The sequence below is a fragment of the Thunnus thynnus genome, chromosome 15, assembly GCF_963924715.1.
Source record: "Thunnus thynnus chromosome 15, fThuThy2.1, whole genome shotgun sequence".
NCBI lineage: Eukaryota > Metazoa > Chordata > Actinopteri > Scombriformes > Scombridae > Thunnus > Thunnus thynnus.
In genome coordinates, this window is record NC_089531.1 from 10,233,000 (window position 1) to 10,257,362 (window position 24,363).

Below are 24,363 nucleotides of genomic sequence, written 5' to 3' on the forward strand. Positions count from 1 at the left end.
GTTACTATCCTCTCATTAAAGTTTGATCTGCCAGTGCGGTACACCAAATTACGCATGCGCACAACGCGCTCCACGGCTTCCCCCTGGCGCATGCGCACTTACAAATCCCCAGAACCAGCAGCAGCAGTAGCTCAGGTCAGTCAGTCCAGTCAGCCGTCATCCACGCATTTATCTATATTCCCTTTTCTTAAATTAGCCACTTTAAGCTTCGCGATACCGCCCCCAATTTCAGCGTCGGTACGGAGCCGCCAGGCCGGGACAGAGACGGAGAGAGAGGCCTCGGCCATGGAAGCGCTCGGACCCGGTAAGAAATAAGAGACATTTTTTTTTTGAGAGAGACGAGTGAGGAGCGGAGAGAGCCAGCCGTGTGTCGGGAGCGTGTGCGCAAATGCGTCGCTTCACTGGGGGCCGCGGCTGCAGCGAGGCCTCGACGCGCTGACGGGGAAAACAAACCGAGGCCCAGCCCGTGGTGTCCGTGTGTATATACGTGTGTGACATTATTTACATCGAGGGGGGAGCCACGTTTCGCGCCCGAACGAGAAACGGGGGTGTTTTTTAATCGTTTTATTCAGTTATGTCCGCGCGGTTTTATTTATCCGTAGCGCGCACAGCTCGTCGTGTCGAGGGTTGGTATTGTGTGAGTGGGGATTTAACTATCAGGACCTTCCTTCCTCCTTCCCTTTCCTTCCGCGTCGTGGTGGTGTGTTTACGTTGATGTTTGTTCACGGTCTGTTTCTCCTATGGCTATAAAAAAACCAACCACCGTGTTTCCGTAACGAGAACAAACAATACCGTCGAAATTTGGCAAAAAATCCCACATTTATTAAACCGTCTTCCTGCTTTTTAAACCGTTTAAATTTGAATCGCCATCGGCAGTGGGGGGGTGGGGAGGAGGGGGGGAACAACGCGTTTCTTCGGGCTGCCCCCGTCCGAAATGACAGCGATGGATCGGAAAAACAACATGAATGCCAATAAAAACACATGTTACTGGCGTTAAGTGAGCGTACGTGCGTGTTTTTTTTTTAGTGAGCCCCTAATTGACTACTGTTATGCGGGTCTTGTCACCGCTTTACGCGCCTCTCCTCGGGCTGCAGCCATGCGCCCGTGAGAGCACAGCAGGGCTGGATGGCGCTTTAATCGATCACATCTGCAGGCCAGCTCCATATTATTTTATCTCCTATGTGATAACAAAGGTACTTATGGATCTAATGACAAAGCATGCAGGGGTAAAGGTAGCCACACACCTGAACACTTAGTTTTTTGGGTTTTTTTTGTTGGCTCGAGCTGCAAAATAACGTGTTTACCTCCCATTTTTCCTTACAAACTGTTGCTCTTTTTTGTTTGTGAAATGCGCCTTTAGGTAAGGGAGGGAGGGAGAACAAACCACCTTTCTTTTATGGTTTTATTTTTGTTGACTTGCTGAATGTCCACACACATCGCCCACAGCTCTTAAAGGCAGCTGGTGGCATTAGGAAAAACCTAGGTGTGTTATTTATTTTAAGGAGGAAAATGTTAAACAGATGCAGGGTGCTGTGTGAAGGTCCTAGGGAATGTTTGGAGACAACACTATTGTGCAGCTATCCACAGGTGTGTGTGTGTGTGTGATCCCTGGCAGCCTCATTGTCACACGCAAGCCACAAAGGTTTTTTATCCACAATGAAATTAAATCATTTCCAGCTGCATTTTGAGAGAGGACTGGGATTTAATGATTGTTTATCTTTCTAAGTGGAGCATAGATCAAGATTTGCCTGCCACAGTTATGATTTATGCACTTTAATAATAATAACTTGTGTTGCAGTATTATAGGTTTTGCATCCAACAGCCCCATATTGGTTTAAAGGTGCTTTTTTTTAGTGAGTCTTTGTTTAAAAACAAAAAAAAAAAGGTTACAAAACAAGTGAAAGCTTGAGTCTGTTACATTCAAACCTTTGCCAAATGAGTTCAAAGAATACTGATTAAGCCAATCACCGCCTTGTAAATCTCTGAATTTTTTAATCTGGTGTCTGTGGTGACATTCCCGTACTGGCGCACAGGTAGCGATGCATTTTTTAACTCAACCAGCAATGATTGGTTTGCCAGATTTGAGGGGCGTCTATAGAGCATGCGTACCAGAGCAGAGCTGGCTAACTTCCGGTTTAGCCCTCTGCTAACTTGAGGGATAAAATAATTTAATCATGCGGCTCTACACGACTTTCCAAATGTTATCGTACCAAACGGATCAAATTCGAAAACGAGTCATTTCACAGGGGTTGTGACGCTCAAAACAAATGAATCCACCGTTTTTGCATGTACTCACAGAACTGTAGTTACATCCCGGTAACCACTATTTACTCTCACTGCCAAAAAAAGGGAGGACAAAAGCTTTGCACTGCAGGTTTAAGCTTTTAAAAGTACTTATTTTGATGCAATTAAAATGCTAATTTTCTAATTCAGCTGTTGTATTAAGTGACTATTTTCCTTCATTCTGCAGCCAAGCAGCACCAGCAGAGTAATTCAACAATGGTGCTTTTTAATTGACAGTTACCAACAATATCTGGAGAATTTTGTCTCCATATTGCATTTTTTATATTCCGTATGTATTTGTGTAATCATCACATTGTTGGTATTTTGAGATCAGAAATGTATATAACTAGAAAAATGCTTGTTGTTATAGTTGTATTAGGAAGTGAGATGATGTGACATTGGCTTGTTTGCGAGGTTGCGCCACAGCTGGATGTCCTGTCATGCTATGGCTCAACAATAGAGCCTCTTCTGGTTCAGTTGTTGGGAGGATTTTTTTTTCTCAGAAACACTCTTCGGCCTTTTCTTTAGTGTAGCAGGAATTCTTTAGGATAGGGCCCCAAAAGCTGCGTGTAATGACTTAGTGGAAACTTGGGAGTGTGTTTTGTAAAGCAGGTGGTTTAATCAGATACAAGCTTGAAGGTTGGCGCAGATGCATACACTGGAAAGATGTAAACAGAAGCGAATGGACGACGATTTGCTGTGGCTGGTGTGACTCGAGCGAAAAAAGGAGCCCTACTCGAGTTGAAAATGTTTTAAAGTAAGCAAGAAATCCATGATGATTTTGAGTTATATGACTCCACTTCATAAATGTACAAGGACAGGGCCAAAAAAGCAAAAGTCTAGAGGAAAACAAGTGAAACGGCTTCATTTGTTGTTGTTAAAGTTTTAGAATGATTAATGATCGGTGTGTGTGTGTGTGTGTGTGTGTATGTGTGTGTGTTATTTCAGTAAACATCTGTACTGGTAGTCAGGATATGCATCCATTGGCTGATTGTAGCCTAGTAACATGTACTGCAGGCACTCCAGTGGTGAAATTTTAGCAACTAACGCAACACAAAACCATATTTGCTTAGCATTGCACATGAACTCACCGGTTAAAAATAAAGTGCACCCTTGTCCGCTCTTAAGAAGCAGACGTTTCCATCATGTGGATGACCAGGAAGCGTTTTGCAGTACTTTTGTTGTTTCCGCAGTCCAGTGTAGTACTTTTTTTTTTTTTTTTTAATCCAGGTGATTTGCAGGTGTGGGCGTCAGTGCGCTCCCTGCTCAGTACTGTTAGTCTCTGACTCATCACCAGGCCGAGCCATCATCCTCACGCTTAGCTTTAAGCCCAGCTGTCTCTCTGCTCGATCACACCGCGGTTACCAGGGACACGCATAACATTAGTAGGCTCTGCAGTGTACGAGTAACAAATATGAGTATAATCTAATGGGTTTTAAACATCAGATTAGTGAAGAGAAAAACTCAGCGTGGTAATCTTAGTCCTGTGTGATGTTGCTCTTTTTTGCACATGTTAGTGGTCAATCGGGATCCGAGATGAAAGATGCACATACACATTGCTACATAAAGAGCAGAAAGACTTTTCTTTTTTCCCTTCCCTCCAGTGCATCTGTCATTTTCTACGCCAGGAAAAGCTAACTTCACTTCCTCTGTGACTCAAAAGTAGATGCAGCTCCGTCTCACTTGGAGCCGAAGCATAAAATTATGGAGGAAGCTCGCTTGATGGGGTTGTTTTTAAATCGAGGCTTAAGTAGCACCTTTAACAAGTCTGCAGGGTCTCTTTGTGCGACATCTATTTTTATCCAAAAACATTTTTAAAAGTTATTCCGTCAGACACAAGTGACTTTTTAGTTCAGTTTGTCAATCCCAGTGTTTCTTTAAAAAAACGCATGAACAGCCTCCTTTTTTTATGGAATGTGTTAAAATGCGATCGACACAATTGATTAATGAGCACTGAAATATACACGTTCATTAGATTTACAGGCATTTTAAAGACACTTGCATTGATACAAGTCATTTAAAAGACTGTCTTGTTGATGGACGTGCTATAGCCTATTACTTCGCATTTGTAGCTTCCATTCTTGATGAAGTGGTACTCCGTGATGTTGGATCGTCCGGATGTCATATGATGTTTCTCATTAATTTTCTCATATTAGATTTTTTTTTATGGCTGCTTGCCTGTTCAAATCTTTTTTCCCTTCTTTTCCCCCTCCCCTGATTCCACACAGTAATTTATTTAAACACTCACAGAGAGACTGTTTGCCATTGTCATCATCGTTCCTTTATGATTACCCCTCCCCCCCTTCGTTATTATTTAAGTATATCTGTGCAGGAAAAATTTAATTGATTAAAATACTCTGTTAAGAACAATAATAATACTTTGGAAAACAGAAACAAATTAAATGAGCCTCAAACCTTTTATTTATGAAGATCAGATTGATATACTCTCACCTGCTGTCATGTACTTGACACACCTTTTCCCTGTGACACGTTATGTCCACTAAAATATCCTCATTTGCATGAATGTAGGCCAAGTTGGTTTGTTTTTCTCTTTGCAGAAGCCGTACAGATTACTGAGCTGGCCTGACATTTACCCCAAGTGTTATTCTAGTTCCTACTCATGCATTCTGTTGGGTTTTTCTTTTTTTTGTATCTAATGTTTTGATATTATCTCAATCTGTGATCTCTGTCTGTTGTTTTTCTCATCTGCGCAGTTTTTGTCAGCGCCCATGATTTAAACTCACACATTAAAGACATAAAAACAGACACAAAACAATTGAACGTTACCAGTAAGACTCTTTTAATTAAAAAAAACACAAAAGAAATGGTTGTTGTGGTCGTTGGCGGCAGTACTGACGGCGATAAGTAGACTTCATGTGGCGGAAGGATGTGTTCAGGCATTTCATGCTGATACTCTCACACAAATTTCTAAGTGTGGTAGTGTGGCAGCTGAGGAGGCTAAATATAGGTACCACTCTGCTTTTGGTGAAAGTGGAAGAGGAAGACCTCGCTGTGCTTCATGCACACAGACTAAAACCCTCGCTGTGGTGTTTGTCCGTTCGCCCGGTGACCAAGAAAAAAATAGAAACCAACGTACAATGTCACACACAAAACAATAGCCCTCCTACCTTTTTTAACTTTGGTCAAACGTGTTTATTTTTAAGCTTATATCAAAGAGGTGTTGACTTAACTGTGTAGTAATTTACCCCCATTGTGCACAAAATGTTCTAAACACACTTTCCTGCATGTAAAGCTTTCTGCACACGGCGCTAAAAAAAAAAGTGTAAACGAATGCACTTAAATTACGACTGAATTTCAATACACTTGAAACGCTTTATCGCCTTTTGTGACACATAAAGCGAGAGGTATACACACACACACATACACACACACACGGCGTGGAGCTTGCCAGTTTGCAGCATAGTGTAGAACATTTGGTGCCTTTTGTTGCCATCAGTAACAAGGCCAGTAGGACAAAGTAGAGTGAGTCACCAAATGATTTTAATCCAAGTCGTGACAAGGAAGATCAGACGTGCAACCAATAGTCTCTTATTTATTTAAGACCGTGTCATAAACAAAATCATTTAGAAAAAAAGCTGAATGATGTTTAAATCAAGCTCATGGTTTGTTTTGTAGGATTGAGGAGGAGGAGAAGGAGGAGGAGTTGGGTCGTTGGGAGCAAAGGGGGGGGGAGGTGATATGGGGACCGGGGCTCGATGAGTTCATGTTGGGGAAGCGTGTTTTCAGGAAGCGATGGGGAGGGTCCCGATTGTCCGTGCTCTCGCGCTTCACTTGCTAACTGGAGCGTGTGGGTGCATGGAGTTCAGGAGGACCCCCGCGGTCCCTTAGCTGTCAGTTGACAAAAGCATTACGCCGCCTCCTCCAACCTCCTTCAATACCACCAACACTCTATTATTATTATTATTTTTATTAATGTCGCTTAGAGCAGACATCACCTTCGTTCCATGTTAATGTAAATGAGTAGTATTGCTGTGTGAGACGGATGAGTCATTATCAGGTTGGCTGTAGCTAAAAGAGGCCTGCGGTCTTAATTAAACGTACGTGCTGTTTTTAACTGATGACTAAAGCATTGTGGACATTGTGCTCCTCCTTTGCCTGCAGTGTTTTTTATGCTACAATGTAAGACTCAAGTGGTACCTGAGTTAGGTGGGTTGCATGTAGGAGTCCTGTATGTATGAGTGTGTGTGAGTGTGAGTGTGGCGTGTACTGTATGTAACGGTAATCCCAGACTCTGCGTGGCACCCCTCCATATGGCCCTGCTGCTGTCTGTCTGAGAGGAGCTGGGTCTTTGTCTCGGCGTGTGGGGTGGGCGCCCTTGTGTGTCTGGGTGGAGCTGGGGGGTGGGTGGTGGGTGGGGGGCGGGCCGAAGGATAATTGGAGGTCATTGTTTCGCCGGCCTCTTGTTGACCCATGTAGGTCAGGGGCCAGAGTTACGGATCAATCAAACCGTGTTTGTGTGTGCAGCCGTGGGTTCTGTGAGGCCATTTCAGTGCATTCAAGCAGGTGTCACTGATGAGATAGTTTGCAACGAGCTTGGCGTTACGCCGCGCGCATTCATCCTTCGAATTTGGCGTTTAACGGGAAGATAAACGCACAGGATCTCACAGTCGCCACCTTTGTTCAATGCATTCAAATTAAACGCTCGCATGTTTTTGTTTGAAGCTTTACTAGTTTTGAAGGCAGAATGATTGTTTTTCTTACAAGACTACTAGTGAATTCAGCCGCAGTGACACGTGGAAACTACGAAATGTATGAATTCACTCTCTAATATGAAGAAAGTTAGATATTCTTACCAAAGTTCTCACATATTGATTTGCAATATCCATAAAAGCCCATAAGATAAATGCTAATGAATGACTCCCCTGTGGAGAATCAATAAGTAACTGTTGTGATATGACGACATTGCAAAGCACTCACTGTTCTCTCTGCTCTCTCCTCTCCAGGCCCGCCCGCCCCTACCTCTCTGTTTCAGCCTCCGCGGCGTCCCGGCCTCGGCACTGTGGGGAAACCCATCCGGCTCCTCGCCAACCACTTCCAGGTGCAGATTCCCAAGATTGATGTCTATCACTATGATATCGACATCAAGCCTGAGAAACGGCCGCGGAGGGTCAACAGGTAAACCCGCCGACATTTTAAGTTTGGACGGACTCTAAATGATATTTGTGGTTGAAGGATTATACTATCGCTTCGAGCGTGTTTGTGACTCACCGCCCCTGTCGTCTCTGTCGTTTTTAGGGAGGTGGTGGACACCATGGTGCGGCACTTCAAGATGCAGATCTTCGGAGACCGACAGCCCGGCTACGACGGGAAGAGGAACATGTACACAGCGCACCCACTGCCGATCGGGAGAGACAGGGTCGGTATCTCGAAAAACACTCGACCTCTGTGTCCGTGAGCACGTACGCAGACGCGTTTGAGTGTCTTGTCATGTTTAGGAAAAAAAATCGAAGTAACTCTAAGGCTCCATAAAGCGAGATGTGGTTGGCATTTAAGAGCATCAACGCAGCGGTTTGTTCATATTTTAGGAGGAAGGAGGCATGCATGTGAAATGGTTTAGTGGATTAGGCTGAGCTGGCAGACTCCATGTTTGTGGGTTTGTAAGTGGATGGTTGCCGCCTCGAATTCCAGATCAATTTGGAAAATCTGGACAGAAAATGAGATACCACTGCTGGCATTTCTGGTGAAACCTCTTAAGCGAGATCCCCACCAGACATCGATTAGATCTTTTTATATTCTATTAATACGACCCGTAACTAAAACTTAATTTGCATCCTGGGTGTCGTAGTTTTTTGTTTTAAACTTCTTTTTAAACTGCGTCACCTTAACGAGGCTCCGCTTCTTCGACTTGACATGTGAAACAGTCCGAGTCACAACGCTGCAGCCGATGCCGTTGCCTTTATTTGTCTGATTTTTATTCTCACAAACAAAACAAAACAAACATCAGAGACTGTGCTGATGCTCCAGTACAGTCTAGACTAGACTCCTTCCTCCTATCACAGCTAATCACAATCATCTGATTAACTATAATAGATCCAGAAGTAATTGCTCAGGATATTGAGTTTACATCAATTCACAAATGGAAGGAAAAAAATTACATTATTTCAATAAAATAGCAAATCGTGGAAATATCATTTGCAAGTAATACAAAACATGGCTTCCTTAACTTCAGTTCGAGATTTCCTCTGAACACTAGACTCATAGTACATCATTCTGGGGATATACATCTAAAAATATCAATTATTGATTATAAACTGTTTTCATTTGCAAATATATTCATATAGTTTGGTTACTGCATCAACAAAACTATGCATAGTGTCATTACAAAGTATCATTTCTGTCTGGATGATTGGATGTTTGTACAAAACAAACAAACCCTTTGCTCGTTGAGTCTGAACTGACACACAAACTTGACAGATTTTCTTTTTTTTTGTTTTTAACAGTGGAAAGATGTTTTTAGTTTAGTTGGCACAGAGCAGATCACAGATGTAAACATGATGGATTGGATGTCAAATGATTAAAAACCCCTGCGTGCTTGCCAAAACCCTTAATCGTAACATTAAAAAACGATTGATGTAAATGTTTTCTTCATAAAGACTGAAGCAGATATGTTTTCTCTTTGTTTTCTTCTGTGTTCGTGTACTGATGAAATGTTTTTAATGACAACTTTTGTTAACGACAAACTGACTCACGGGGGCGTTTGAAGGTGTTTTTTGTGTCGCTCTCGTCTTTCACTATCTCTGCCCTTGAGTGTTCACTGCCTATCTCTCTCTGTCACCTGCTCTTCAATCTTTTTTCCCTCCACTCATCACTCGTCCCTCTCGCTCTCTCTCTCTCTTCGTCCTCCTGCAGGTGGATCTGGAGGTGACCCTGCCTGGCGAGGGGAAGGATCAGACGTTCAAGGTGTCCTTGCAGTGGGTGTCCGTGGTCAGTCTCCAGATGCTGCTGGAAGCCCTATCGGGTCACCTTAACGAGGTCCCCGAGGACTCCGTTCAGGCTCTGGATGTCATCACGCGGCATCTGCCTTCCATGAGGTACCGATATTCCTTCCCCCGTCTGCCTCTTCTCAAACGCACCACCCACATAATTTTCACATCTGTGTCGGGGTTATTGCTTTTCATCTTTTTATTTGTCTGTATTTCTTAATTTCCTGCTGTCTTGTGTCTTCCTGATCAAATCATATTACACTCTATAATGGATGTGTTTAGTGCCTCGCTACGGATACGTTTTCATAGAATCGATTCCCTAACAGCAGCTTTTTGTAACACAACACGGTGACCACTGAACCAAAGAGAGCTGCGTTTTTTGATTTTTTTAAAACTGCTGACTTCGATTTGGATGTGACATCAAATGACACTAAACTTGTGAAACCACTACGTTATGAATCAATAACACTTTGTTAAACCCTGACCCTGTTCTTTTGGTATCAGTAGCTTTGTGTGGGTATAGACTAATTACAAGATTATTTCTTGAAACACAGATAATTAAATGAACATTTTCAGGTGCATTTGCTTAATTTAACACCCTGAAATGCTGATTTGTCTCTTAAGGTGGTTAAAAAATGCTTTGAGCTATAGTTATCTTTCATGTAAGTGTCCATCAAAGTCTTAACTTTGAACCCAACAACTGGAGACCAGTTTGAATCTTACTCTGGTTGCTTATTGAAAAATAATCTTTTGAGGTGGTTTGATTCGTTGTCGATTGATTCTGTCACTGACTGATGTTTTTGTGTTTTGCGTACACAGGTACACTCCAGTGGGGCGTTCGTTTTTCTCCCCTCCGGAGGGCTATTACCATCCTCTGGGCGGAGGGAGGGAGGTGTGGTTTGGTTTCCATCAGTCCGTCCGTCCTGCCATGTGGAACATGATGCTCAACATCGATGGTAAGACCTGAGTGGAGCTGATCCCGCCGGAGCTTTGTGTGTGTGTGTGTGTCAGAGATTTGAATAATAATTAAACTGTTCTTTTAGTAGAGTCGTCGATAATATGTCTCTGAATGTACATGTTGTATATTGTATATGGCTCATATAGGTGTTAACTGACTGTGAGGATAAAATATTCACATTTAAGAAGCTTCCCTCCAAAAGTGACTCAAAACGATTTATCAGTTATCAAAATAGTTGGCCATTAATTTTCTGTTGATTATCTAACGATTAATTGGCTTTTTAATTAATTAATTTTAGCACTAAAACCAGTTCCTATATATGTGAACAGTTAGGGGATAGTTTGGAGGTCAACTTAACACCCAGACCAAATCACTAACTGTCCTGGTTCATGAGAAGTTCTTGTTTTCATATAAATACGGGTCCTAATGTGTTATCAGGACTGTGATGGTTCGCTTCATGTTTGCTTGAATCCACTCAGTTATATTTAGGAGACCAAGTCAAACTTTTAAAAAGAAAGCCAGCAGTTTGTAGCTATGAGGACCTCCAATATGGCGGCAAGAAGGTGCTTTAAGTCACCTTTAAGCCTCTGTATACATCAGCGCTACATTCCCTCTCCCCTCTTCTAGTTTCGGCCAGACTCTTATCGTGATATGTCATGCATTAATAGTTTTTCCGGTGGATTTGACGGATAATGTCTCTCTTCTATCCCCACAGTGTCGGCCACCGCTTTCTACCGTGCTCAGCCTGTGATAGAGTTCATGTGCGAGGTGCTAGATATACAGAACATCAACGAACAAACCAAACCGCTGACGGACTCGCAGCGTGTCAAATTCACTAAGGAAATAAGAGGTAAGCAAATATATTTTGACGACTACGAAATGGCTTTGAATGACCAGTTTTAATAGACGTTATATACACTACCTTCTATGTCCCACTGTTTAGAGAGATTACATGTAGGGTGTGGGAATGTTTGTTTTTAAGCAGGGTGTAAGAACTAAAGAAACTACACACCCACACATGCTGTATCACTAAACACACACACACGCACTGCTTAACCTGCAACAGTGATGAAACACCTTGTGTGTGTGTGTGTGTGTGTGTGTGTGTTTCTGCCTTTTGAACAGAAACTACCGTAGGCAGAAATATGTCCCATCACACAAGCATTCACATCGGATCTTCCTCAACAAAACAGTTTTTATTCATCACAGAAATATTTTTAACGCTTTTTTAAAAAAAATTTCAAGCAAATCTGGTTTCTGTTCTTCTTCACTTAACTACACAAAGAGTCGCCAAATAACCTCGCAGGGAGTAACTGACATTTTTCAGATTTCTTGTAATTCTGAATCAGATACTTGGACCGTGTGGAATTTCAGCTGCATATTTTCTGTGCCAGACACTTGTCAACTCTCTCTCCCCATTCTCCCTTTTTGGTTTGTTTTATAAGCTGTATTGTGACAAATATCTAAAGAGAAACTGCAGAGAGCTGTATGCAGTTAGCCTCGCTGTCAGTATGTATCTTCCTTATTGCCTCAAGACGCCTGCAGAGGAACAACACGCTGCGATTCCGAGCCAGCACAGTCGAAAGATCTAAAAAATACTCCTTCACATTGTGTAACCATCTTTTTTTTTTCTTCTTCTTCTTGTGTGTTTTTTAACAGGCTTGAAAGTTGAGGTCACACACTGCGGCCAGATGAAGAGAAAATATCGTGTGTGCAACGTCACCCGCCGACCTGCCAGTCACCAAACGTAAGTTAGTCATATATTACCCTTCCTGTAATTTTTTTGTTTTTGTTTTTGTTTTACATACTTTTACTGATGTGGATTTCTGTCGCCCACGTTTTTTTTTCATTCACAGGTTCCCGTTACAGCTTGAGAACGGCCAAGCCATGGAGTGCACAGTAGCTCAGTATTTCAAGCAGAAGTACAATCTGCAGCTCAAGTATCCACATTTACCCTGTCTGCAAGTAGGACAGGAACAGAAGCACACCTACCTTCCCTTGGAGGTGAGAAATAGTTAAATATCATAATTAGTCTTCCATCACCAATGGCGACCTTTTCCCTGCTGTTGTTCCTCTTATCTCGGTGTCTTTTTGTTTAATTAATGACACGTATTTCCTCGTAGGTGTGTAACATAGTAGCAGGCCAGCGCTGTATCAAGAAACTAACAGACAACCAGACATCCACCATGATCAAAGCTACGGCACGCTCGGCCCCCGACAGACAAGAAGAGATCAGCAGACTGGTGAGTGATGTTTGTTTCCCCTCTCGGGGTGGGAGTGAGACCAGCAACCGGAGCAGCAGCTGGCATTCGGTTTATTTTTCTCCAGCTATCTGTAGTTTTTCAGCCGGAGTCACTGCGTTTGATCTCAGTGACTCCTGTAAACGCTGAATATGAGAAACTTCTAAGATCCTGTTTTGTTCTCCTACATCCATCATCAATTCCTAATCTTTCTCCCGTTTTTCTTTTATTTTTGTAACCAAGGTCAAAAGCAACAGCATGGTCGGGGGGCCGGACCCTTACCTGAAGGAATTTGGCATTGTGGTGCACAATGACATGACGGAGGTGACGGGGCGTGTCCTCCCAGCACCCATGCTACAGTATGGGGGCCGGGTGAGTACAGACACAGGGAGGGACTGTGGCAGGGTGAGTACTGAGCAGGGGCTACAACGCACAGGGGGGGTGGTGGAGGGCGGGGGGGCATCAGAGTGAATGGTGGGACATCGGGGGTCGTTCCAGGTTTGCAGAAGAATGAGACAATCTGGTTTTTGATGATAATTGATTGACATTTTGATTGATTTGGAGCCATTGAAATAAATAAAGGGGCTGCTGATTGAAACGATGTAGTCGATCAGTAGATTGACAGAAAATTAATCAACTATTTTGATAATTGAGTAATCATTTTAGTAATTTTTTTAAAGGAAAAATGCGAAACATTTGCTGGTTGCAGCTTCTCAGATGTGAATTTTAGACTTGATTGGTCAAAACAAGACATCTGATATGAATCGATAATGAAAATAATCATTAGAATAAAAGTTATTAGGTATAAAAATTGCATATTTAACTTTTTAAATTAATTAATTCAGACCAGATTTTGATTCGAGCAGACCCTGAACTATCCCTGTGTTTATAATCCTTTGGTGCATCTCAGCAGTCTCTTAAACGTGCATATCTTATCATTTCAAATACTCTTTTTTTCCCTCCACTGAAACAGCTTTTAAGTATGTAAATATCATAATGCTTATAGACAAGGGCTTGGAGATTAACCTTTTGCATTCACCAGTGTCTGTGGAAGTGGAGGGAAGGAGATAAGGGGATAATCATCGTGGACTGCTGAGATTCACCCACTGAATCTCAAATCAGCCATTAAGGCGACTATAGCCGTAATATGGAAAGAACTAAGAAGATTAGATAATACATGCAAAAGACAGATGTAAATATAATATATATTTTTAAAAAAACAACAGTACAGACCTTTGACACCTACATCACAGCTCGGTTGTGAGGTGTGAGAGGCTGAATTGGGATTCGAGGATTGTGTGTAAGAGGGGGAAAAAAACGGATGTGCTGCCAACAGGAAGACGATAAGACTCGCAGTCACCCGGCATTAATGTGCAATCGCTTTAAAAGATTCATTACTGTTTTAAAGCCCGTGGAGTGTGAATTAAGAGTTTCTCTCCCAACTGTAAATGAAAAGGTCGATATAAATACTACAACAAGCTGCCAATCTAGAGGCAGCGTTCAACGATTTCTGTCTAGATGAGATGAAACGTTAATGATCCCTGTGGGGAAACTGGTTTAGTGTTTTTGGACAGTTTTCCCCTTTTTTTATTTACAGTTGTCCTTTCACTGTTGTAAAGCAGATTGCTGCTTGAAAAATGCCTCTCAGGTGCCAAAGCCAGGCGTAAATCCCTCTATTGGCTGCCCTGAACTATATATTGGTTAATTTACCTAAGATCCTATCACACTACACTCTCTCTGAATGGCTTGGCCTATTGCCTGCTGGGATATCGAGTCCAATCGGCTTCCAGTTAAATGCTCTTAAATGTAGACTGACTGCTTTTTCCATTTCACACTGATGTTTGTTGACATACTGTTGCATCAAAGTATTCTCAGAAATAAAGATGAAGCGACTCTATGCACAACATTTGAAACGGGGAAAAGCAACAGTCTGTTTCCTCTGTAACATGCACTGTAATTGATGTTTTTTTTTTTTTTATATTCCTGACAGCAACCTGTAATAATTTACTAGACACTTTAAATCAGAAACCTAAATTAAAGATTTTTGTGGCTGATCTTGGAAAGAGGTGGAGAAGTTCTGAACTTTTCCTGGCACGCTGCTCTCAAGAAGGTCATTGTGGTCACTTGTTTTGGAAAAGCTCTTAATGGCCTTTGGCGAATCTTGTTAACTTAATTGAAAGCCACTGCCCTTTGAAATTGTATTCAAAACCACACTTCAAGTAGGGGCCACTCACCTAATGATATCTCTTTGAATAGATACAGTACTTTTGTCTGCTGTTCATGATGTCAGGAAAAAAAAAGTAATTTATCTCTTATAGTCTGTCTCTTCCAAACAAGCTTCACAGTGCACTCTTTGCAGCATTAATGCATCACAGCAAAATCATAATACAGTAAAACTGGTTTAAATGTGTGTAGAATAATCAAGTCTAACAATGTACAGTGTCTGTTCAGCTGTAAACATCTGTGTACAGCTGGGTGGGCTATTAATGCATCATGTTTGTCTGTATATGGAAGGAAAATGAAAGTATGTATTTTGCGCTGTAATACCTTTTGTATTGGCTCATCCAATCGGGGGGTTGACTAAGAGAGTAGGGACTCTCTCCGCAGAATAAAACCGTGGCCACGCCCAATCAGGGCGTGTGGGACATGAGAGGGAAGCAGTTCTACGCTGGCATCGAGATCAAGGTCTGGGCTGTGGCTTGCTTCGCTCCGCAGAAACAGTGTCGAGAGGACCTGCTCAAGTGAGTCACAGACTGAAAACTTTTTCATGTTGCGCTGTGGCTTCAGGATAAGACTTGTTTCAGAAATGTGCCGGACAAGGAAAAGTAACATAGCAGGGATGTGTAGATCTTCTACTTTTTCTGATTTTTATTTATATTTATACTGTTATGGTGTTGGATGTCTATGTTAAACATGGTCAAAGTTCTCTGAATGCTTCGTTTGCAAAGTTACCTCTATGTCCTCCTCGTGATGGGATCAGATTGGGTTGTTTGCGTCATCCACTTGCATATTTCTTATCAGATTTGGACATGAACATGTACAGATGTATTTGAGAAGTTTCCGTTTCGCATAAAGAACAATAAAAAGAAGTGAAATCCTACTACTGCAGAAGACCACAGGTCCAATCAGGAAAAAAATAGCCTGTTTCAGACAGAAGCTGAACTGAGGGGCAGCATAAAAGGCCACTATAAGATAGATTCCAAGATATTCCAGGCTTATCCGCCTTGTTTTATCAAATATTTTTAAATGGTCTCTGATTTCTGATGAGCTTGTAATGTTTTTTTTTTTTTTGATAGGAGCTTCACTGACCAACTGCGAAAGATCTCAAAGGATGCTGGGATGCCCATTCAGGGCCAGCCATGTTTCTGTAAATACGCCCAAGGTGCAGACAGTGTGGAGCCCATGTTCAAACACCTCAAGATGTCTTATGTAGGTCTGCAGCTGATTGTGGTCATCCTGCCTGGCAAAACACCCGTCTATGGTAAGAAATTCATGATTTCAGCTTTTTAAGATGAGGATAGAACAAAGGAAAAGGGATTTAAACTTAATTATTGGACTCTAGAGGTTAAGTATTTTTGTGATATTCATTTTCGTGACCTCTGTCTTCTCCTCCACAGCCGAGGTGAAGCGGGTGGGAGACACCCTCCTCGGCATGGCCACCCAATGCGTCCAAGTGAAGAATGTAGTGAAGACGTCCCCGCAGACCCTCTCCAACCTCTGCCTCAAGATCAACGCCAAGCTGGGAGGCATCAACAACGTCCTAGTGCCTCATCAGAGGTCAGCATGAAATACAGTTTCCTCGTTTGAGTCCAGATGGGAGGCTGGAATGCTTTTTTGGCTTTGAGTGTTGTAGCTTGGTTAGATGCTTTCTGAATACAAATAGTCATATGATACAGAGCAATATGAGATGGTTTTTGCAGTTCTTGTCATTTGCTTTGTCTGGAGCTTAAACTCAGAGGATCTTTAGGTATAATATTGTCTGTTTTATAACTTAGTATAATGATATTTGCATCTTTTCTTACATTTTGTTCATTGTAGTGCTGTTTTTGGTCTTGGAATTAAATATGAAATACGATGTACAAGACCTGCGATGCAAAATCTTTCTCTCTTTTCTTTCTTTTGTTGGTCCTCGCTCGGTTCAGGCCCTCTGTGTTCCAGCAGCCCGTCATCTTCCTGGGCGCTGATGTCACACATCCTCCAGCAGGTGACGGGAAGAAGCCGTCCATCGCGGCGGTGGTGGGCAGCATGGACGGCCACCCCAGCCGTTACTGCGCCACAGTGAGAGTCCAGACGTCTCGACAAGACATGTCCCAGGTAACTTCTGTACGTCAAACATAAGTTATTCAATTATTTCTATCAGTAAGTTGTATGTAAGTTACATGTTTTATGGACTCACTCCATCTCTCTTATCAAAGTCTTTTTATGCCTCCGCGCCGCTGATAACCAAGGCCGGAGGCGTTATGTTTTCAGGCTGTCCGTCTGTTTGTCTCATTCTCTCGTGAACGCGATATCTCAGTAACGCCTTGAGTGAATTTCTTCAAATTTGGCACAAACGTCCACTTGGACTCAAGGATGAAATGATTTATAATTTGGTGGTCAAAGGTCAAGGTCTAATAGGATTAAAATGATGAAGTGATGACATTTTTATATCCAAAAGGCTGAAGGTCAACTTCACTGTGACATCATAATGTTCTGCAAAAAAACAGTTTTCTGGCCATTATTCAACGCAGTAACTCAGGAACAGAAGGGGAGATTGTAACCATATTTCACATTTGGTCGGATACTGAATTGATGACACAAAATTTGGTGCACATCTTGAAACCGTGCTGATTTTAAAGATATTCTGTGCTGATGAGTTGAAGATGTTTGTGTGTGAAGCATCCATGTTTTAGAATCTGTAGCTTCTTTGCAGCAACATCGGTATCTGAAGCATCGTTTACTGTCATAGCTACAACTTTGTGCTCTATCAGAATCAACTTTACTGGCCAAGAATGTGAACACATACAAGGAAAATACACTTAAATACCTTTTTTATTAAATTGCTTCAAAGTCTTCACTGTAAATATTATGAGTCTGGACAGACATGTATGTAAACTGCAACTTGACTGGTTGGTGTATTTCTAGTTGTTAACAGTTTTCTCCTTGTTATTTGAGTCTAAATCCTATTTTTTATTTTATTGTCTCTCCAGGAGCAGCTCTTTAGCCAGGAGGTCATTCAAGACCTGACCAACATGGTGCGGGAGCTGCTCATCCAGTTCTACAAGTCCACACGCTTCAAGCCCACGCGCATCATCTATTACCGTGGCGGCGTGTCGGAGGGACAGATGAAGCAGGTGAGACATTGGCAGTGTTTTGCAAAGTTTAGCCAACTATTTGCTTCTCTGTTCAGCTTTTTCCTGCCATATTTGTGGTATTTTGGAATGGAGATTTATATTTTTTTCAAGACTTGCCTTCACGTGGCTTCCACTAGTCATAGATGCACTTTTTTTTTGTGTAATATGTCTAATAAATGTTATTTCTCTTATTTTATGATAAACAATTCCATTAGAAAACGGCTACAGAAACACGTCAGTGGTTCACCTAATAAACTTATCAATTATTTAACAATTAAACAACATATTTAGAACAAATGTTGTATAAGATGCCTTTCATGTGTGGGTGTCTTTTTATGTAATTTCAGGTCGCATGGCCGGAGCTGATCGCAATCAGGAAGGCATGTATCAGTCTGGAGGAGGATTACAGGCCGGGCATTACCTACATCGTCGTTCAGAAACGCCACCACACTCGTCTCTTCTGCTCCGATAAAGCTGAGAGGGTCAGTAGAAGTTCACGCTGCCGTAATGTTGTGATATTGTTCAGGTTTCTGTTTTGTTTTTTTTAACACAGAGTCTTACCTGTCTGTCGCCCCCTGCAGGTCGGGAAGAGCGGTAACGTCCCAGCTGGCACCACGGTGGACAGCACCATCACACATCCGTCCGAGTTCGACTTCTACCTGTGCAGCCATGCTGGGATCCAGGTGAGGGTTAGGAGCTCACACACTGAGGTTTACAGATTTTCACAAAAGCTGTGCGACAAATTAAATGTTTCAATTTGATTTAAAAAAAAAAAAAAAATCAGCTCTCACACAACAGGTACATTACCAAAATGATGACAAATTCAACAACAAGAATAAAACTGGTCTCATTCAGATTCATTCTTTTTTAGCTTTGAAATGGAGTATAGATTCAGCACATTTAAATGAAATACAAACTTATGGTTAAAACCTATAATTGCAGTGAAAAATGTCCCCAAAGGTACGGCTGTTTAGCTCTGCAGTTACCATAAGAGTTATGATGCTTAATGAGAATAAACTGCATGATTGGGATGCTTCTTTGACCCATCACATCGTTTGGCTGAAATTCAAAGTAATACATTACTCACAATCGTTAAAGTATGAAACACTGATCCCTTGTAAATATAAAACATAGCAGTAAAACATGGCCTCAGACAGGCACATCGCAGCAGTCACTACGAACTGCTCTTTTGGCTCACTCGCTTCCTAGTTTGATGCTGCACAGTGTGTACAGGCATTTATCTGAGAAGAATCACAGTGGTGGGTCCAGTTCTGGAAAAGAAAAAGACGGTTTTTCTATGCCAAATAATGCACTTTTATCACAATCTCAGTGCAAAAGAACTGTGACGTTAACATATTAAATGACATTATCCATGCAGCACTGATGTCTTACATGTTACGTCCCATCCGCCCTCAGGGAACCAGCCGTCCCTCCCATTACCACGTCCTGTGGGACGACAACTGTTTCACGGCCGATGAGCTGCAGCTCCTCACCTACCAGCTGTGCCACACCTACGTCCGCTGCACGCGCTCCGTCTCCATCCCAGCACCGGCCTACTACGCCAGACTAGTGGCTTTCCGCGCCCGCTACCACCTGGTGGACAAAGACCATGACAGGTGAGGCGGACCTGCGTATCTCTTTGTTTCCAGCTCTAGAAAGAGATGAATTAGCTCAGATGTGACTGTGTCTGAGTTAGATTAAACTTTAGAGGGTTAATTCATCTGTGCAATGTTTAACAGCATTTAAAACGCCTACACTGAGAAGATAATTATGGTTTTACCACAAGACCAATTTTGGTATCATTTCTAATTTTGGCTCGCCTTCAGTTATGCGTCACATACTGTGACTGTTCTTGTGACTGCAGGACATGCAACTCTGCTGCTGATATTGTTGCAACTTTGGTAACTTGTGGCTGTTTTGCTGTTGATACGAGGCGTTTACTGCAGGGCCAGAGACTAGGTGTTTAAAATATAGATCCAAGCTTCTACCTGTTTAAGCCTCTCCTCACTGGCTTCCTTTAAACTTAAGAATTAGTTATAATATTTAAGTTTTGACTGCTAAAACATTACATGTGCTTCAGAGAGGTACAATCGCACTGCAAGGAACCTCAAGTCTTCAGGGCAGGGCTTGTACTTGTAGCAACGTTCCTCAAAGACACATAATTTGACTTTCTAAAATGTATCTTTAAAGCAGACTTGTGTGTCATTTTTACATCCTCTTGTCTTTATTGTCTCTGCAAAGAATGTAACCTTTGCTTTAAAACATGATTTACTCACCGCGATCAATATAAAGACTGGACAGAAAGCCACGTACCTACTTACCTACCAGCTCCTGCTTCTTATTTCCATCCCTGTATTTCCTGTGTTTTTGTTGCGCTAACACAATTCCTGGAAAAAGTCAAATTAAATCCCTCCCTATCTCTGTCTTACAGCGCTGAAGGCAGCCATGTGTCGGGCCAGAGTAACGGCCGGGACCCCCAGGCGTTGGCCAAGGCAGTTCAGATCCATTATGATACCCAGCACACCATGTACTTCGCCTGAGCTAGCGAGCACGTCAGCCAGTCCACCCGCGGACTCCCTCCTGTCTTTTTTTTTTTTTTTTTTTTTTTTTTTTAAATCTTTTTATTTGCCAGTCTCTCTCTCTCTCTCTCTCTCTCTTTCTCTTTCTCTCTCTCTTTCTTCTTCTCCCATATCTTTCTCTCTTTGTAGTCTGTCTCTTTCTCTTCATAACTCACTCTACATTTTCTGAATCTGCACCAAAGCGGCTCTTGGACAGGGGAATCTGCTGTGTCCCGATGTCCAGCAGCTTTTATTTCACGGAACAAGCTCCAACAACCAGCGTTCCCAATCGAGCCGTTGTTCTAACCAGCAATCCAGCACTGCGAAACCCCCCCCCCCCCCCCCCCCCCGAGGGGTTTCCAATGCACAGAAGAAAAAAAACAAAAAAACAAAAAAAAAAAACCAACAACGAAAAAACAAAAACAAACCATACACACATACTACAAGTTGAGCCATTATTTTGTGTTTGTTTTTGTTTTTTCTATTTGAATGTCTGCACTCTTGTGTTTTTAAGATACACTGAGCAAGGGAGTGGATTGGCACAGTCTGTGTCAGCGCAGCTCTTTAGCTCTCCCAGCTAAGCAGGACTCTTATCTACTTTTACCTCAACGCCCTTTTGGGGCAAAATCTGTCACAAGGTCTTGGGTTTATCGGGTGGCGGGGAGGGAACTCTACATGAAGAGACGGAGGGGAGTCGACCTTTTGAGAATGATATATATATTTTTTCCTTTTTATGAGCGTGTGTTTTAACTTTTTCTCCTTCACGGTCTTTTACAAGCGAGGTGATCTGGGTGTCCATGCCCATTACTACTTTCCTCCCATCTTGGCAACGATTACGCAAGTCTGTATGCGTGTAAGTGTGTGTGCATCTCTGTATATACGTACATGTACTGCTGTTTGTGAGTGTGTGTTTGTGCGTGCATGTGTGTGTTTCATGGCAGGCCACTGAATTGTAAAGGGAAATCAAGGAGATAACTGCTGTAAATTCCTCAGATTTGTTGTTTTTATATTCACACATACAGTACATATAAACATATATTTACATCTATAGAGCAACTTTGAGACATATGACTTAAAACAGGCCTCACAGAGGGCCGGTGTGGGTATTTGTAGCAGTCCTGGGTCGCTTCATTAATTGAAATGATTTAAGTAACATTTTTAAGGTCGTAGTGGGATTCGTACCGTTGGGAGCCAGCTGTTTCTTTGCGCTTCAAAAGATCATCGAATCCCAGGAAGTAACTTAATCCATTTCAAGTAGTGAGCGTAGCCAGGTCTGACTGTGTAGCAGTAGTAACCGTGGTCTGGCCTGTGACTGGCTCAGCATTGGGACCTGTTGAACGGCTTGACGGCATTAAACACAAGAGTTTGGTCTTATCCGCCTCGCTTTCTGTGTGAAAAGCAGAATCTTATTTTTCTTTGGACCTGATTATCTGAAAGATTATATGAGAACACTGTTGAACGTTGCTTTTCCTTTTTTTTTTTTTTTTTTTTTTTTTCTTTGTTAGGTAGTTTCACGGGCCGGAAACCAACGTAGTCTTTTGAGGTCTCCTTTGCTAATAGTGGCCAATTCATTGCACTGACCCGGGACGCTAGGCAAGCAACAGAGGGCACTCTCAATCTCTCTTACCTTTATGCATTTATACATAACGAATCAACAAAGCAGATTTGTAAAAGTTTAATATAAGATGTTTTGTGGTTATCTTAAAAAAAAAAAAACCTGTTGTTTAGAATTAGTAGTTTACCATTGATGTTGTTGTTGTTATTGTTGTTGTCAATGTTGTTACTATTGTGATGAAATTTTAAAGGTTGGCAGCAAAGCCAGTTATATAGTTACTAGTGCGAATTCAGGAATAGACTTCAGTTGTTGAGCTGCAGGTTAAAAGGGGTAGAGCTTTGGGTTGGAGTTTTTTTGTAGCATTTTGGCTAACGGTGAGAAGACTTAAGCCCCCTAGGATGGATGAATTCATGCTTCCTCTGTAGGTTCTGATTTCGAGTAAAGGTTAGAGGGAGATTCGAGGTATTGTGTAGCACTCCCGACTGGTGAAACAGATCTACCGCTGTGCATCACTCAGCTGGTATCAGTTGGTTTTTTTGATCAGATAGATGGAGACAATCAGGGATTGTAATCAGAGTGAACCTAGATTAAGGGATTTGTTTAAAAAAACGGTTTGCGATAGGCAATGAGTTGAATTTTTAGACTTTTTAAAAAATGGTTTCTATTACTCTGTGTGTATTTGAAGTATACCCATCTTAAAGTCTCTACTATTTAACAGTGTTTTCATATTTTTATGCATTTTTAACACTGGATTAAATGAATTGACAATAAGCATAAGCACTGCCCTGGGACCCCCCGCATACAAACACTCAGCAAGCTGTTACCATGGACACTGTAGTAACATCACCGGGATGTGCTGTGGTGGCAGTTGCAACAAGTGGCGCCCCCTGGTGTTGTGATTGAATAATGATAGGAAGGGAGGGTTCGGAGAAACAGTCGACGTGCACGCCTCATCAGGGGGGGACAGCTCAGTGAAAACCCTTTTGTAATAAACCACCCGTAAAGCAGCAGGTTTACTATGAATGAGTTTGAGCACCTGCCTGTTGAAGGCGTGGGCGTTGGCCGAGAGCAGAGAGGCAGGAAGTGGAGAAGGCAGCAGGGCTCGTGGGGGAAGGGGGAGGGTGGGGGGTGGGGGTAGAGGGGGGGTTTGGGAGGGTGTTGTCCAGGCATTGCATGCAATAAGTTTCACTCCTCGTTTTAAAAGGGGGCAGATCACGTGCACTAGTCTCACCAAGCCAACTGGGCTGTGATTGAAATATTCATCTGGCATCTCTAACGGGGGTGGGAACGATTTGATGTTTTTAAATCTTATATTTGATCATGAAACTCCAGTCAGATAAATGATCACACCCCCCCCCCTTTGTTTGTAACATGACATTGCAAAGCAATATTAACCCAGTTCCAGTTTTCAAATGTGGAAAAACAAAGCTATAATTCTACTCATTGTGGTTGTTGGTCTACTCTCGCTATCGTGTCTCTGTACTTTTTATTTTTTTAAGTTTTTTTTTTGTTTTTGTTTATTTCATTTGCTCGTATCAATCAGTGGGAATGTGCATTTGGTGGAATAGTTATGTAGGCTTTAGATAATTTTCTTTTTAAGTAACAAAATGTAGACTTTGCTCGCCTGCATGCCGGAGTATTGTCCTTTTTAAAAAAAAAAAAGAAAAAAACATTTTGGAATCATATTTATTATGAGAAAGAAAAAAATATAAATGCTTTTTTGGGTAAATGTTTATCAATTTAGTGGGACTGTTTTTAGGCTAGCAATATTTGTCCAGTCTCTCTAAGGTGTATTTTAAAGATTCCTACACAAATGTCAGTAATTTGGGAGGTACAAGCTGTCTTCTGAGGCGAGGGGGGTCTGCTCTTTGCGTCGCGTTCAAATTCAAACGAGGTACTTTCTTCAAACGTGGACCCGTTAAAGAACCGAACCCCTCTCCTCTTTTGCGAGGTTACTCTAGCGAGCATCCATTTTTGTCTCCTCGTTCCTGATTTGTACCTGTGGCCACACCTCTTGATGGGGAGGGAGGGAGGGATTGGGTGGGGGGTGGGGTGGGGTGGGAGGGGAGGAGGGGGGGGGCTCTCCTGTCTCCATGACAACTCTGCTGGCCCCTCACAAATGCACTTCCTCTTTGTGAAGGGGTCCCCATGGCATCTACGGAGCAGGATTACCTCTTTTTAACCTTTTTAAAAAAAGATCCATAATTCTTTCTGTGCCCCGATAGAAAGAGAGCATGAATTATTTTTAAATTCCTCTCACTTTGATATATTGTTATATCTTAACGGATTTGTAATTTGACATTGTGTATTGTGTATTTTTATTTTATTTTCCCTCTTTTTGGTTCCTTTTTTTGGGGGTTGTTCTAGCTCTGCTCTGTTTCTTTTTTTTGTTTTTTTTTTTTGTTTTTTTTTGTCTGCTAGTGGTCTCTGAAGCTGTGTGTGATTGTCTAATAGCAATAGATTCATAGAATTGGACGTTCCGACTCTGTGAA

At 42.1% G+C, this 24,363-nt stretch overlaps 1 protein-coding gene across 6 annotated transcripts; it reads left to right on the plus strand.

The window, feature by feature from the left end:
• The first annotated feature begins 91 nt into the window (after positions 1-91).
• ago4 (argonaute RISC component 4) lies at positions 92-22,983 on the plus strand. 6 transcript variants are annotated; one of them, XM_067612510.1, is made up of 19 exons: positions 92-304; positions 7,248-7,419; positions 7,540-7,660; positions 9,154-9,335; positions 10,047-10,183; positions 10,901-11,035; positions 11,845-11,932; positions 12,042-12,189; positions 12,309-12,428; positions 12,669-12,830; positions 15,018-15,166; positions 15,722-15,906; positions 16,043-16,202; positions 16,568-16,748; positions 17,615-17,758; positions 18,106-18,240; positions 18,340-18,441; positions 19,175-19,374; positions 20,190-22,983. In XM_067612510.1, the coding sequence occupies exons 1-19, from the start codon at positions 286-288 to the stop codon at positions 20,296-20,298; spliced, it is 2,649 nt and encodes an 882-aa protein (XP_067468611.1). In that variant the 5' UTR covers positions 92-285; the 3' UTR covers positions 20,299-22,983. The 6 variants fall into 6 exon arrangements, with proteins under 6 accessions (XP_067468611.1, XP_067468612.1, XP_067468615.1 ...); XM_067612511.1 differs by having other exon boundaries at positions 16,568-16,739; XM_067612514.1 differs by having other exon boundaries at positions 12,669-12,797; positions 15,033-15,166.
• The last annotated feature ends 1,380 nt before the right edge of the window (positions 22,984-24,363 follow it).

Excerpts from the sequence above, each read along its gene's own strand:
- ago4 (XM_067612510.1), top strand. Across the intron at positions 7,661-9,153 it reads TGCCGATCGGGAGAGACAGG|GTGGATCTGGAGGTGACCCT; the intron begins GTCGGTATCTCG and ends GTCCTCCTGCAG. Across the intron at positions 10,184-10,900 it reads CATGATGCTCAACATCGATG|TGTCGGCCACCGCTTTCTAC; the intron begins GTAAGACCTGAG and ends CTATCCCCACAG.